This window comes from Argiope bruennichi, chromosome 6, assembly GCF_947563725.1.
Source record: "Argiope bruennichi chromosome 6, qqArgBrue1.1, whole genome shotgun sequence".
NCBI lineage: Eukaryota > Metazoa > Arthropoda > Arachnida > Araneae > Araneidae > Argiope > Argiope bruennichi.
The window spans coordinates 94,743,237-94,761,022 of NC_079156.1; the positions used below are offsets into that span (position 1 = coordinate 94,743,237).

At 28.8% G+C, this 17,786-nt stretch overlaps 1 protein-coding gene across 1 annotated transcript in view; it reads left to right on the forward strand.

The window, feature by feature from the left end:
* LOC129972869 (zinc finger protein ush-like) overlaps nucleotides 1-17,786 on the forward strand; it is a 263,779-nt gene that overhangs the window by 229,808 nt on the left and 16,185 nt on the right. Inside the window, exon 3 of the mRNA XM_056087170.1 lies at nucleotides 7,693-7,813. Coding sequence (XP_055943145.1) covers nucleotides 7,693-7,813 — 121 coding nt within the window. The remainder of the gene's footprint in view (nucleotides 1-7,692; nucleotides 7,814-17,786) is intronic.

A 17,786-nucleotide genomic window follows, 5' to 3' on the forward strand; every position in this document is an offset into this window, starting at 1 on the left:
TCTGATTAATCATATAATTATAAGATAATTATCCATGTACAACATTTAATTTCAAAAAAGATCTGTCAAGATAATATTTCGTAATTGGTCACGTTTAATCTGATACGAAGAACTGAGGTCGGACGTGATATTACGTCTACCAAAGCAGACCTATCATTCAGATCTCAGACTTAACGAATGACAGCGATGGTTTCGTCTGCGGAAAACCCGGTTGAAACGAAGCTTTCATTACCTGAAGCGGTAGAAACTAACAATTAGATCAATTTAATCCTTTTCTTGTAATGGATATATTATTCAACTGACTAACTTGATATAAAGGTTTTGTTTTATACTTGCATATCAAGCAAAGCGAAGTGAATCAAGTAATATCAAGTTAAACGAAATAAGTTTTCCAGAGCGCTGGTAGTTAATAACATTAGATATAAAAAAAATGTTTTTTATAATGCATAGGAAATCGCAAATGTGTCTATTACAAAATTTCATTTAAATTTATTTCTTTTTTAAAACAATTCCATTGAAATTTATTATAGTAGTTAATTTCTCCATGATTTTATTTTATTTTTATAATCAACATAATTTTTTATCGAATTTCCATTAAAACGTTCTTCATCAATATATTAGATGCCTGTGATCTCATACAGTTGAGTTGCTCCTATTGTAGATTTTTTAAATACTTTCGGAACTTTATTATATTTATTCCATTGCTTTTGATCTGGTAGTGAATTTAAGAAAAAAAGATATATATACAAGATTTCATAATATTTATAATACTTTTTTTAGAAATATACAGTAAGATAAAATGAAGAAAAAAAATTAAAACATTTTAAATTAACTATTTGCGAAAATGTGTAAAAATCTCTCAATAAAATAATGAATAATGAATTTAATAATAGTAAAAAGAAAAAAAAATTAAAAATTTGACAAAATTTTTATTAAAAATATGAACAATTCTGATTTTAATTGGTGTATTTTAATTAAGTCTTTATACTTACACTAATTAGATTTGACTTTCAGATTTTTGATACGTTTTTACAGTACTTACTTTGATTAATAATTACACATGAATTTTACTGAAATTGTTTTTATTTTAAAAAAGATATTCATATCTAAAAATTAGCTTTTTAATTTTCTATGCCTCTTATTTGGTTCTTGAATTCTCAATCAATAGCAAAAATTGTCTGCTCCTGAAATTTAAGTATTGTCTACATTTAAAGCTATAAGCAGAGAAAAAAAAATATTTGTTTTAAATAATATATAAATGTGTATTGATTTTATTTCTCTTATAATCGAACCAGTAGTATTTTATTCATGTTTGAATTACATATCTGAAATAAAACTCAAAAAGGAAAAATAAGAAAAATCAAATTCTTTATTTGAACCTTTTGAATTTATTCTTTTTACGAAATTAAAGAAAGAAAAAGAAAGTCTAAATATCATTCAAAAAGGACAGATTCATGATATCAAAAGAATTTTAAATCCTTTTAATGAATTTTCCATGAATGAATTTAAAAACCGTTTGCTTTGACATCTAAATTTTAGATGAAAAATTAGCCGAAATTTGAGAAAAATAAAAGTGACATTTCCTAGGATGATTAAAATTAATTAAGAACAAAATTTCTTTAGTAATATAAACATGCAATAAAATGGTTTCCGTCATTTAACACTAAAAATGCAATACAAAACACTTTTTCAAAGAAGAAAATAAAAATAAATTCGGCAAGAAACGATGGTTTTCAAGAATATAAAAGAAGTTTTAGAGAAAAGTAAGTCAAACTTGAATAAGAATTACATAAAATAATTATTTGTAGCAATTATTAATCAATTCATTACAGATGTCTTTGATACTATTGAAAGTTTTGAATATCATGGCGATATTTTAAAGAAAACTACTAGGATAATAGAATAAGATGAAATAATTGTCTAAATATTAATTTGTGTTATATCCATTGATGATAGCAATCAATCTCTGCAACGTATTAATATTAATTCCATCTATAAACACAATAACGAATATTATCACATTATATAGAATTTTTGCTTGAAAACTTCAAATCATCAATGATTAAAAATATCAATGTAGTAAACATAGCATTGACGATTACTAAATATTTTATTCTAATTAAATTAACAGATTTATTATCCCAAATAAGGATTCTAATAAATTCTTCAGAAAATGCTCATCAAATATTCTTCCAAGAGAGAGAAAAGAAAATCGTTTGCTATCTTACGATCTCGAAATAATCGTTAATTAATTAAAGTCAACGGAGGATTTATGAATATCGTCTGATATTTGAATGCATCATCTGAGTTTTGTTGATACTTGGAATTTATTGTTTTCTTTCCGATTTCTGAAATGATTTGCTTTCGTTGATATAGTTTCAAGTATTCAGCATAAATCTGTTAATGGCAGTAATTATTCAAGAGATCTAAGTTTATTTATTGAATATCTTCAATTATCTAATAAATAATTGCTGTTGGGTTTCATATTAATTCTCTAAGGGAATAGAAATAACTTAGATCAAAGATAAAATATGTTGAGCGGAATGCATATTATTTCGCTGTCTTTTTGGGCTATAAAAATAAGCTAGAGAATGTGTAAGAAAGTGAATTAATTTTATGTGTCATAATGTTATTCTGTTGTTATTAATTACTTTATTTCTATTTTCTCCGAAGTTTAGTTTTTTGCAAGAAATGATGATGATGCATATATCTGAATGAGTTATGATGCATATATGATAGAATCTCCGTTCAGTGAATAGATGAATGCATATTCGGAATTCAAATCCATTCTAGTTTTCATTTTATACTTGGACCTGTAGTACATTAGCCCTTCTAAAGGGCCATTTTTTTTCTAGTCATATTATGTTACAATATTTTTAGGCTTGAAATTGGAATAAGAAAAGGATTCATTTAGCTTATTAGATCAATTTAATTTGATTAATTAATTAATTTGGTTCATTAATAATTAAGTATCAAATCAAGACACATCATTTTGTGTAAAATAAAGAACTAAAGCATCTAAGGTTCTGTCGTTCTAAAAAAATTTGTCAGAACTTATGCTAACCTACATAACTTCATACGAAGATTGATAAATTTGGTGGGAAGCATATTTCCCACGGCCCTAGAAAGGGTTAACTCAGTAGGGTGAAATGTTCTGCCACTGAAGTGATATTGAAGTTTCGGTAATGGAAAAAAGGAAACGCCTGCTCAAATATCTTTTTCGTCATCTACCTGAAGTTCAGATTCATGAGATCTGTTCCCAAATATTTTTCTTGCGATTCATATTCAAAATGGGATTATAATGTAATTTAATTAAGTTAAATTTAATTAAGTGTTATCTATTCTTATAAACCCGCTAGTGGTCTAGCGGGTTAAAAGAATATGGATTAGAGAGAGATGAATATATTTTATATCTTTTGACTGCGTTATTAAACAGCGATGTTCAAAAAGTGGTAGAGAGATATGACTATTTTCGTTTGTTCTAGCTATTGCTCATTCCCCTCCTGAAATAAAATGAAATTATTTTTAGCATCGCAATTGTTATCAGTTGTTAGATTATGCTGATTCCCTTCCTCAAACAAAACGCAGTTGTAGTAATTAGATGTTGCTGATTACTCTTCTCAAATAAAACGCAATAGTTATTAGTGGTTATATTTTGCTGAATCCTCTCCTGAAACAAAACGCAATTGTTAGTAATTAGAGTTTGCTGATTCTCCTCCTCAAACAAAACGCAGTTGTTATTAGTATCGCAATTGTTATTGGTAGTTAGATGTTGCTGATTCTCTCCTCTAATAAAATGCAATAGTTATGAGTATTTATATTTTGCTGATTCCCCTCCTCAAACAAAACACAGTTGTTATTAGTATCGCAATTGTTATTGGTAGTTAGGTGTTGCTGATTACTCACCTCAAATAAAATGCAATAATTATTAGTAGTTATATTTTGCTGATTCCTCTCCTGAAACAAAACGCAATTGTTATTAGTAGTTATATTTTGCTGATTCCCCTCTTCAAACAAAAAGCAGTTGTTATTAATATCGCAATTGTTATTGGTAGTTAGATGTTGCTGATTACTCTCCTCAAATAAAATGCAATAATTATTAGTAGTTATATTTTCCTGATTCCTCTCCTGAAACAAAACGCAATTGTTATTAGTACTTAGAGTTTGCTGCTTCTCCTCCTCAAACAAAATACAATTATTATTATTATTCACTGGAAGTTCTCAAAACAAAGTCTCATATTTTAGCATTCAATAACCCACTTCGGTTGCGGATTTTTATAAGAACACAAAGCGATTCTCAGTCAATATTCCTTTAAATCTCTTTCGCATGACAACCTAAGTTCATATACTGTCCTTGTATGCCTAGATCATACTTAAATACGTCCTAGATACAACCTTGTACCTAGATATTGACTTATGTATTTGGCTATGTATGCCAGATGAAGTTAGATATGACCATATTTTTAATATCAACACAATTATTTCATTGATAAATCCATCAACTCGTTGATAAATGCTTAACTGAAATGTATTATGAACATGAATAAGAAACTTAAAAAAAACTACTTAAAAATCCAAATTAAATATAAAGGAAGAAACAGAAACCGATACATTTTTAATATCTAAATTCAGCACATTAACTGATGAAATCGCAATTTTTTTATTGCATAAAAATGTATTTGAAATGAAGATGTCTTTCATCGCTGAATCTAATGATATTTATCATCATCGGAAAAAAAGTATTTGAATACGACAAATGATCGCTGAACGAAAGTGTATATTCTCTACAACTTTTATCTGAAAAAATCTATTCAATTTACAGAAGATAATGTAAAACGATTTTAAAGTTCCCCTCTTTTTTAGAAACAGGGTCAAATATTTCCTACTTTTATCTCTTGATGTATCGATTTATTACCACTTAGACTTACTTACTTATCTCTTTTACCCAAAAGAACGCATGTGTCTAGACAGTTTTTCTTTTTTTTTTTGTCATCCCAAAATTAGTTTTTTTTTTTTTTATTATTATTCCATCCTTTACTTATACGATCCTCATTTTTTTCACTTTAGCGGGAAAAAGGCTTTAATGACAATTTTTCCTTATCGAATATTCGAATCTAAGCAAAAAATGCAGTGAAAAAAAACCCCACAAAATAAAATAAAAAAATTAAATTAAATAAAAGAAGTAGCTGAAATTGAGAGAGAAGAGTTGAGAGTTAAATAATAAAAAAAAAAGTTGAGGAACCCATATAAATGTATTAGACCCCGTTGATAAAATAACGTTGTTGGAACGATTTAATAATTTTTTTTTTCAACATTCTATTTTCAACTCTTATCAATTTGAGACGAGAGTAATCGTTCGCAAATATTCCAGGATAAAAGAGCATAAATAAAATTGGAGGAAAATTTTTACCGAGGGGTTGAGAGTGCGATGAAATTGCTCTGGGGGCATAGAGAACTGAGAGCGATAAAGCTGATTTTCTAGGCGACCAGTTATTACGGACAGATAACGAACATTTCGTTCTGATGCTAATATAAAAATAAAATTCATCAGGTACGCACTATAACCCCCGATCACCCCTTCTTTGCACACCCCGATGATTGCGATGATGATATAATAAATTAAAATGATACTCCATCCAGGTCATGTTAGTAATGTTATTACTCTCTTTCCTTTTTGTTGGCAACGCAGTTAGATTAACGACGTAACTGACCTTTTTCTTTCAACTTTTTTTAGATTCGTTTTCCAGTTACTTTTTTCTCCCCTCTGCTGCTTTATTATTTCTTTGGTTGAAATACATTCGATAATTTAATTTTTAATCTGCTATCACCCAAATGCAAGCTAGTGAGTTGCAAATTGGCTGACTGCTTGATATAGTTTTAACCCTAAATGGGTGATTTTTTTATAAAAAAAGTGATTAATTTTTTTGACTTTAATCTTTTAAATTATGAGAAATAAATTTTAAAAAAATCACGTTTCGTTTTAAATGTGGTTTATGATTAAAAAAATGGCTTGTTGATTATTGGCAACACTGTATTTTAATCGAGTAAAAAGCTTGTACACAAAGATAAGAATTGTAATAAATAAATAAATATAGTAATAAATACCCTACTAGTAATAAATAAATATAGTTATAAATGCCAATTTTTTTAAAATAGCAAGACTTTTTAATCTAGCTTTGCATATTCCCTCTATCAAAATGTTTGTAAAATTCTGGGGTTTTTTTGCAGCTTTTTTGTTATTTATAAATATTTGTTACATTCTTGCCTTTGACGACCATATGGTTTGTCATTTTATATACTGGATATCGTTCATTTCTGTTAAATCATAACGTAATTTCAGTTGGTATAATTTTTTTTCATGATACTGTGAAATTTTCAGACTTACAAGATAAATTTTTCTTTTCTTACATATGCTCCACTTAATATTTACAGGGATTTTTTCAACGAAAATCAGTCCTATGATATGATGGCGTTATTAAAAATTTACATGTGTAGTTCACCCATCTTATGAATTTCGCAGATTTGTGGCTTTTCTATTTTATCGACCTCATAAGCTGCACAAGTACTAAACCAAATCATTATTCTTTAACTTTCAACTGGAAGAAAGTGCCGTGGTCAGCGACTTGGTAAAATAATGAAAACGGTTTGAACTTCAGAGAAAATATAAGCAACTAAGCCTTAATTTAAAAAGTTATTCTATTAGAATAACTTTTCTTCATGCTGTATTTTCGTTTTCTTTCATCTTTTTCTAGTTACCACAGTTTATGCTCATGAAACCATTTGATTGACTTGAACAAAACAAATTTTTATCATTTTTTATAAATGTTTCCTGGAAAGTCTATTACATAATCATCTTTATATATATATATATATATATATATATATATATATATATATATATATATATATATATATATATATATATATATATATATATATATATATATATATATATATATATATATATATATATATATATATATATATATATATATATATATATATATATATATATATATTCTCACATACTCAGTATTTTCTGTTTTTCTAAGAAATTTGAAAGTGGGAAGATTTTGTGGTTCAAGTGGTTCTAAACGATTAGCAAAGATGCCCCTGCATGACATTGCTCAGTTTCAAATCAGGCCATTATAACTAAAACGATTAGCAAAGATGTCCCTGCATGACATTTTCTCAGTTTCAAATCAGGCCATTATAACTAAAACGACTTACAATTCTAACATTGTAGAAGAGCAATGTCCCGGCATGGCATTTGCTCAGTTTCAAATCAGGCCATTATAACTAAACGACATACAATTCTGATATTGTAGAAGAGCAATGTCGTTTCGTAGGAGTATAGATTGTTACAAACTTTGTGTCACTATGCCGTTAATAATTTTTGCCCAACGAGCAAGACAAAGCCAAGACGTCATGGAAGTATAAATTGTCCTAACGCTGGTCAAAAAAAGATCACAATCAAACTCTTGCAAATTCCTGAAAGAGGAAGAGGTATTTTCCTTTTTTGAGCTATCCCTTTTACCGATGATCATTGAGAGATTTCTGTTACGGAAATCTAATAATCTTCAATTAATTTTTTTGTTCCTGTGCAATTTTGCAGAATGGTATTTGTTACTGAAGCATCTCATATTTTTCTGTATGTATGAAATGTTTAACTCATCTTTTCTATCATTTCAGACTAAAGGTCCCGATGGCGAGGACATGCTCTTCTCTGTGACAGATGATTTTGGAGGTTGGTTGAAGCTCCTGAGACCTGCTACCTCAAGCGGCGCATGCAACGCGGCGCTTTACCACAACGGTAAGTTAGACATTTATATTCAAAAACATTTTAAATATATATAATATTTAAGTTGTACTCAAAAAGAGCATTATTGTATTAAAGGACATTCAAGTATTTGTAGTGATCATTTGGAAGAATATTTATGCCAACTCGGAACTCGACTTCTATTGTAAAGAAACGCAAGATTTGAACCATTCATGCATTAAAGTGTGTTGACCCTATTAATGAAAGTTTTTTGACCGCTGATAGTTTAGTGCTAGTAAAAATGGAGTGTTTACACAAAAGAATAACATATTAATGCAAGATTTGAATTAAATAAACACAGTTTTTTTTCTCTGTTATATTTTTGCGGAATTGTAATGTACACAGGATAGGGTTCTGTATAGAATAATACATATGGTAAATGCCCCCCCCCTCCCCTTGTCTTTGCCGGCACATACGTATTATTTTGTCGAACTTTTTCATGACCATTTGCACAAATGTGGCTAAATTTCGTAGATGCAGCGTTGAATTTCTTGCTTCAATGCATGCGTGCTTGTAGGGTTGTTTTCTAGATCTTTGACTTCAATAACCCCATAAATATAAATCTAATGGTGTTAAATCATCAATTCTCAAGTTTTCTAACTGTTGCCGCCAGACTTTCATTATTTCTGAAATATAGTTCAACAATGAAAACTATGTTGTTCTATTGTGTAATTCTCCACTTTTACTAACCTTGAACTATCAGCTATCAAATGTTTTTTAATAGAATTTCCAACACTCTATTGCACTAATGATGCCCAATTCAAATCTTGAGTTAATTTTGGGACACCCTTTATTTAATTTTCAATTCTTCAGTAATTAATTGAAAGCAAAGGCACTCTTCCAAAACACGTGGGTCTTCTTAATCTCTGAGTACCTTATTCTGGTGAGGAAATTAATTACTTAAAACTCGAAGCTTATTGAGTCTATCACAATTTCCTACCCCACACACATTATATTTAAAACTCCGACGAATCCTTTCTTCCACATCAAAAGCTAAACGAAATCAAAGTTACAAGTGCAATAGGAAATTACGCCCGTCAAAGTCGCGGAAAATTACAAATAACATCGCGTTTCAGGCCCCAAATAAAAGCCAGAAAAGCAGGCTCACGACTTCAGGCTTTTACTGATGAAGCATCGCGATAAAGTGCCACCTCCTCCACGTAATTACTCTTCCGATCAGGCATCGGCATCGCCAGAAGCGTAGTCCCAGCTAAATGATGAAAAGAGGAAGTTGAATTCTGTGATTTATAGCAACACTAGTAATGATGATGAATTAGCCTTGGGCGCTTTTCGGATTTAAATTCTAGATCGTACAGAGGGGGTTAGGGTACTCTTGTTACTAATGGCCGAGAACAGAGGATGCGAGCGGACAATAGAAACAGGAAAGAGAAGCCTGCTGTCCTGGGATTGTTACCGTGGGCATATTGGATGATAATGGAGAGTTTGAGTTGGATTTTGGACGTGAAGGGGGTTTGGAGATGCAGAAGATTTCGGAAACTGGTTGGTCGGCTCGATTTCGGTGGAATTATCTAATTCGTTAGAAATAATCACTCGGAGAGAAATACACAAATTACCTGCTAGGCAAAGATTTGTAGCACGTTCAGGGAACTAGTGATAGTGTCTGCGTGCTTGATATATACATAATTGTAGCCTATGAACATGGTAAAGGACATGAAAAATTAATGGTTATTGATGTATAAAATTATTTTTCTTGGTCAAGTTTCTTTTTGATAATAATTCAGGGTTGTTGTTTTTTTACGACAACAGGATTTTTTTATGACAATGATTATTTTCATGAAAGAATATTGGGTGGCTTTGAAGGAATTTGTATCGTCTATGATACAGCATATATCAAGGACTGGAAGGTGTTTAATGGCTTATGATTCATTCTAGCTACGACCATGACTTTTAATTACCAAGATCAAAGCGAAAAAAATTCAAAGTGAATTTATGGGAACTCACACAAAGAAAGTTGGAGATCCAAAAGAATTTGTAATTGATTGGTCGGCTCGATTTCGGTGGAATTATGTAATTCGTTAAAAATAATCAGTCGGAGAGAAATACACAAATTACCTGCGAGGCTAATATTTATAGTAAGTTCAGGGAACTAGTGATAGTGTGTCTGCCTGCTTGATATGTACATAATTGTAGCCTACGAACATGGTAAAGTTTGTTCTGGACATTGATAGTTATCGACTAGCGGATGAATGATGATCAACAATTGATGGATATTGAAGAAACTTCTCGTAATATGTAAAAGATTATTTTTCTCGGTCAAATTTCTAGTTAATAGTAATTCTTACAGAATTTTTTAAAGCAATAAAAATTTTTGTAGAAAATATTAGATTCCTTTGAAGGAATATGTGTTGTATAGATTACACCACATTGTAAGCATTGGAAGCTAGTTAACAGCTTATGTATCATTATAGCTATGACCATGACTTCGAATTACCAAGATCAAAGCGAAACAGTACAAAGTGAATCTATGGGAACTTTTAAGTTTCATTTAAGGCATAAAGGAAGTTCGAGATCCTAAAGATTTTGGAAATAGGTTGGTCTGCTCGACTTCGGGTGGAATTATCTAATTTGTTAGAAATAATCACTCGGAGAGAAATACACAAATTACTTAAGCGGCAAAGATTTGTAGCACGTTCAGGGAACTAGTGATAGTGTCTGCGTGCTTGATATATACATAATTGTAGCCTATGAACATGGTAAAGGACATGGAAAATTGACGGTTATAGTCTAGCGGATAAATGATGATCAGCATTTGATGGCTATTAATGAAAGTTCTTGAAATATGCGCAAGATTATATTTCTCGGTCAAATTTCTGTCTGATAGTAATTCCAACAGGTTGTTTCTTATGGCAGTGAAAATTTTCATAGAAACTATTAGATTGTTTTGAAGTAATTTGTGTTGTCTATAATGCACCACATATTAAGGACTAGTGGAAGTTAGTTAAAAGCTTATTACCATTCTAGCACTGACCGTGACTTCGAATAAGCAAAATCAGTGCAAAAAACTCCAAAATGAATCTATGGGAACTTTTGAGTTTCACTTAAGACATAAAGGATATTGGATATCTTAAAAAATTTGGAAACAGGTTGGTAACCTTGAATCGGTGAAATTATATAATACGTTAGAAATAATCATTCGAAAAAATGCACACTAATTACCTATAAGACAAAGATTAGTATCGCGTTTAGGGAATTCATGATAAAATCTACAAGCCTGATATACGCATAATTGCAACCTTTGAACATGATAAATATTTTTTTTGGACAGGACGAAGAATTATGTCTATCGGTTGACGCATGATTAATGGCCATTACTTGATGGCTCTAGCGAATAGTACTGAATAATTTTCATTCGATTTTGTTTCTGATTTACAGTAATTTCTGATTTACAGAAATTTTTGATTACATAAGCTATTTCCAAAGAAATATAATTGAGTGTTTTTAAAAATAATTTAATGATTATGCAAATAATAATGCACACAATCATTACGGCTTTACCTAATAGCTCATTTTGAAACTGTAGAATGGAGTGCGATCTAAGAATTCAAAAGAATCTCGACTATGGGAAAATACAAAATTTAATATCACAAAGTTTACGAGTCGGAATTTTTAAATTAAAAAGATAAATGATTAAAAAAATTGGAAAAGTAATTGACTTGTTCGAGATGTTTTGAACAAAGGTATCCAAATATTCTAAGTATGATATCGGAAAGATATATTATTCTAATTAGTAAGTATTCTAATTATAAGTTTCCTAACCTCATGCTGTAACTAGTTATTTATTAAAATTCTTGAACATTAACTGAAAAATTACGCGTAGTTGCAGATGACATACTTTTAAAATTAATACTTTGAAAAATAATTTATGATTTACGAATTTCCAGTTTAAGGCATAAGGAATGGTAAATGCACCTTTGTGAAAATAATGTACCAAATAATGCACCTTTGCGAAAATTAAAAGTTTTGGATTAGCTGCATTAATATTTTCTCAAAAGTTAATTTAGATCTGGTCTCGCAATTCTGGACAAAACAGGATGAAGAAGATGATGCATTGGAATATATTTTTCAAATATTTCTCACTCCTTAATGATTCTTAACTTGCATGGACAGCTCCTACAGATTCTCGGGCCGCGGTGGCCTGGTGGTAAGGTCTCGGCTTCGAAACCGGAGGGTTTCAGGTTCATGACCCGATTCCACCTAAGAACCGTCGTGTAAGGGGATCTGTTGCACGTTAAATCCATCATGACCAAACGTCCTCCCGCTGGTGTGGAGAGGGGTGGGGAGGTGCCAGCTCAGGTGTCGTCCTCGCCATCTGACCACGGTTCAAAATTACGAGGTCCGTCCCAAAATAGCCCTAGTGTTGCTTCAAACGGGACGTTAATGTAACCAAACCAAACCTACAGATTCTTTCAATCATTCTTTCAATAGCAAGAAAGTGAATTTAACCATTTTACTTTAATTACCACTGCTCTTATTGCTAAAATAGATTAGTTAGAATAGTTTAGTTTTTCAAGGAAGCGATGTTTATGGGACAAACATCTGAAACTACCACATTTCGTCAAATTTTAGGTTATATAAAAAAAAATCTATAATGCAAAAATAAATTAATAAAAAACTTTTTTTGTATTCGCAATAGTGGCTTCGTTATTATATATATATATGTTTTTGAATTCTTATAAAAGAGTTAGAAGAATTTTATTAAAAAAAAAAGAAACATTCCTGAAATGAATTTATATTTTTTTTCTGGAATAAATTCATTTGTTTTCATGTATGTATTCAGATCACAGATAAATGGAAAGTAATATTATTCCTTATAACATAATCATGAAAAATGTTATTTAACATTAAATTATCTACTTAATTCTTCTGAAAGCTACGATTGCAGATTTTTGACACTTAGATATACTGAGCTCGTCTAAAGATAAAAATTATGTTTTAATGTATTAAAAATATTCACACTGTATGAAAAGCGAAAATTTTTTGCAAGGCTACGATTTTCTAACGCGTTTGTATAATATGAAGATAAAGTATTCGTGCATAAAATTTCTAATTGTAATCTATTCGTTTGACAAACTTGTTTTGAAGTATAAAAATTATGCAATAATGGCTATCAAGTACATCGTGATAAGGAAATGCGTTTTTTATGAATTGTTTTACTTGAAAAAGGAATATGCATTTTGCATATTAATATTTCTAGAAGAAATATTAGGAAGCATGTTTTAAGGCAAAAAGCTGATTTAAATATATTTTCTTTGGAGTTGCTAAAGAGAGAATAAATTAATATCTAAAATGTATCTAAAATAAAATTTCAAGAGTGTTTCGGAAAATATCTGGCTAATATTTTCTGTTTTGGAATCGTTCTATTTTTTTTTTTTTCAAAATGAAATCTTTGTTTTTAAGTTCTTATTTGGTTACAGTTATTAAAAATTAAATCAAATGAAAACTTTCAATTTAGTATGCCTATCACATTATATTTTGATAAAAAAAATAATTGATTTGGTCGTTATGAATTACAATAATTTTACATTCAAAAACTAGAATAATTAAATATTTTATAAAACACATCAGATGATTTTGACAACTATTAATTATAATTTATTGAATTTTTATATGGATCTGATTGCATTCTTCCGCGAAGATTTGAATATCTTATTTCAGATTTACTCCGGCATGACGCATATCGGAACCTCAGAGGTTCAAGGACTAATATATCACAGAAAATCTGTTTTTTAGTGGGAAAATAATTCACAATATTTATATTCAGTTTCATTGGAAGCTGACTACATTTGAGCATTTTTGGACTTTTCTCTATTTTCTTATCTCAGAAAGTTGATGTCTGGGCCTCCAAAACCCAATGCGTCTGTTTGCCTTTTAGTATTAATTAAAAGAGATTAGGATCGTAAATTAATTTTATTTTGAATTTAACAATATATATTTTATTTTGTTACCAATAAATAATAACTTCAGTTTGAATCTTACCAAACTGAATTGTAGAAGTTGTGTATTTTTTAGATTTTTAAGAGCAAAATTCCTTAAAATTCTTTTAAAAACTTTATGCTTCGAATGTTTTTAAACTGGAAATATCAGATGTGATATTTATATGAAAACTATTTTTTGTTACTTTTCATGTATTATACTTTCCCATACTTTGTGTTTTTTGTTTCATAAATTAATTTTCTTTCGCCTTTCTTAAAGAAAAAAAAAATATTATCTGATCCGAAGTATGTCCGATGCGCTTCCAAATAAGTGCAAGTGACTTGCGTTTTCTGGGATGAAAATAAAATAGTTTATGGATTTTCTTTGAATTTAAAGTAGAAATTTTTGTAACTCTTTAGGTTAGATAATGTTTTTAAAAGATTAGGTTGCTTCGATCCAATTATATTCTATTTGTTATCAAAATGGATTCAAAAGCTTACACCACTCAAATAATAAAAAGAGAACCAACATTGACTCTAATTGTTTGCGAAGACAACTCTTATAATATTTGTTTGAAAATTATTCTTTTTCTTTTATATATTATTATACTTTCACACAATTTACGTTATCTGTAGCATAAATTAATATCTTTTTGATGTTTTGTTAAGAAAAAAAAAATATCTTGCTGTTCTGTGAAGTCCGATGCGTGCCCTAATAAGTACAACCAACTTGTATTTGTACCGGCTGAAAATAGAATGGTTTGTGAATTTTGTTTGAATTTAAAATACGAATGTTTGTGACTCTTTAGATTTGGTAAGGTTTTCAAAATTTTAGGTTCTTTTGATCCAATTTTATTCTATTATTTATTAAAAGTGAATAAAATCATATAATAAAGAGAGAGCAAGCACTGTCCTTAATGGTTTGCAAGGGCATGTGAAATTAGAAAATCAATGTATACCACTAGTAGTACTTTGCATTGAAATAATAGAAAACTTCAATCGTTTTTATCCATATAAATGTATCCTAATGCGCGGTTAAATACTGAAAATAAATTACATGTTAGTTATAAAAATATTAGCTCAATGAATGGGTGGAATTTTGGGACAAACTCTATACATGAATTATACAAATAGCATGATGATTGCTGCTTTAGGTTATCAACTGCTTTCATTTGATGAATTTCCTTCATTCATGGTTATTCTTTATAATTTGGAGAAAAGAAAAAATAATCTGATTATATAATTCCCAATTACTAAGATTAATTATTGGGGGGAAAAAGTTCTAGAGCCAGACGAAGTTACGGAACTCTTTCTACAAATTATAGAAAAATTATTTCACTTTGATTCGGTAAAATCATTTAGGGCTATTATTTGCTGAAAAAGATTTTTTGAGGTGAATAATTAGCTACATTTATTACAAGATAAATTATTCAACTCTAGAGGAATTCTCTCTATCTGCATTAGTCCTACATTGAAAATATTGACAGAAAAACTCCTTTAAAATACCTTGAAACTATAGAAAAGGAAAAATAAACTTAATTGTTTCATATTATTAAATGCACTCTTGATATGGATTCTTTCATAATTATGGAATATATTAGTGCATTTGCAACTAATTTCGAAGTAGAGACAAATTCTATTAAAAACGTTCGCCGCTTTTTTCAAAAAAAAAAAAAAAAAAAAAAAAAAAAATGTTGGTCAATTTTACTGAGAAGTCTTTCTGAAAAGCATCTGTCATACACAAATTGTCCTAAAAAATGGAGTAAGAACATTATTTCCTTAATATCATTAAGATTAATTCTTTATTGCAATTATACATTAAGTTCCATTTGCAAAGTTAGATTAAATAAGGAATCTTAAATGCATGTAAATACTTTTGCTTCTGCAGTTATTTCTGGTAAAAAAGATAAAAAAAAAAAAAAAAAAAAAAAAACATTACAAAAATTAAGTTTCATTAATTTAATTATTTATTTCAGTTTAAACTATAAGCTATAAAATTTTTTAAAAATCCATCATAGCAAAAAAAAAAAAAAAAAAAAAAAAAAACAAATGTCAATGAATAAAAATATTCTCTTTCACTTATGTATGAAAGATATAGAATTGATTTATTTTTGACAAGATGCTGCTAAATTTAAAAGAATTTCAATTTAATTTATATCTAGTAAATATGTCATTCTCAAACCCTAATTTATGAATCAAGAATTTAAATACTAGATTTCTGTAAACAACATTTAAAATCATAGAAAAAAAGTAAAAACATTTGTTGGATTCTGTTAATGTAGTATGAATTTCATATTTGATATTTACGAATTCATATATGGTTCCTAAAATGTGTAAAAAGATCTATTATATTAAATATCTTTCATTTTTTTTTTCTTTTCCTTAGACGAGAGAAAGTTCTGCATTTGATATAAATTTAAATCTATTCAAATTTTTTTGATAAACATTTTTTTTCATTATTAGTTCACAACTTCCTATATATATTTATATATCTTGTTCAAATTTTCAATCGTTAATAAATACTTTTACTTTTATTCATACTTATATTTATTTTATTTATTATTTTTATTCAATACTTTTTATGCAACCACTCAAGTTCAAATACATTTTTTTTAAAACTTGTAGTGGATGACATTTGATGTTAATACAGTTTTTTTAAATATTAATTCATTAATTGAATAAATCATTAATACTTTACAATATCATAATACATTAATCAATAATACTTTAAATAGAGTTTTAGCAGTTTGTAATGAAAATTGAAATTAACAGGCAGTAGCTTAATCGGTAAAATGCAAGGATTTCAATATTTTTCACGTGAAGGTGAAGAATGCGAGTCCATTCGTGCGAAAATCAATAATTTTTTTATACTTATTTTTTGATATTTAATATTTTTTTGATAATTATTTAATAAAAAGTAACTAAAATAAAAATTTTCTTTTTTGACCTAAGTAGGAATTGAAGTAAAAATTTATTTTATATTACTTGTTTTAAGTAGTTTCCAATTTTAAGCACTTAAGGAAAAGGTTTTATTTCTTTATTTTGTTTTTAGTTTTATTTCAAGACTATTTTAAATTACACAATGCCACGTCGCCTACCGATGCACTATGGTAATAGCACTATGAGGGTCGCGTCGTGCATGTGTGTGAGACGGGCATTTTTATTTTCACAGCTATGTCGCACTGTACTGTGTGACACTACAATGCATTTTATATTGTTGTCCAATATTGTGGCAGAATGAAAGAATCTTATAAGCATATTTATTGCAGATATAAAATAATATCATACATGAATGGTATCTAGATAGTATGAGAGGGACATCAAAAGCAGCTAAAAACTGATAAAACTGAAACAATTTATGTGCCAAATAAATGAGAATTACAGACAAAAAAAAAGTGATCCCTTAGGAAAAACATGTTGTCACTTACCCCCTGACCGCAGCCCTTAATGCATTAAAGATTCGTTAAATAATACTTTTAATAGATGTTCAGTTATTCATTCTTTTTAATATTACATTTTATCAAACACATTTAATGATTTTAAAAACAATGCCTTACAAATAACTTAACAAAGGGAGTCTTCTCTCGTTGAATTTTACCATAGTCGAATCTTGTATTTAGCTTCGTAGTGAAATGAAGATAATCAAGTATATCTTTAAGAATAGCATTTATTTGATTAACTGATTAATTAATTACTAATTAACTGATTCATGCCTACAATTTGAATGCAAACATCGTAGGTAATTTTACAGTTTTGTAGTTTTGTACAGTTTTAGTTCATATGCCTATAGATGAATATACCAGCTGACAATTAATCCGATGACAGATTTGATCTATACAAGTACAGTTATAAAACCGTAAACCGAATTCCTAGAAAGCTGATGAATGCCTGAGTAGTATTTACATGCGCAAATGAAAAGATAATTATATTTATGCTGCTGAAAGACGTCAAAATTTTTAGCATGGATCTAAACTGATTTTTTTCATGTGGATCATTTGGTTTTGATTTGATGATCAAGATTAGTTGTCATACAA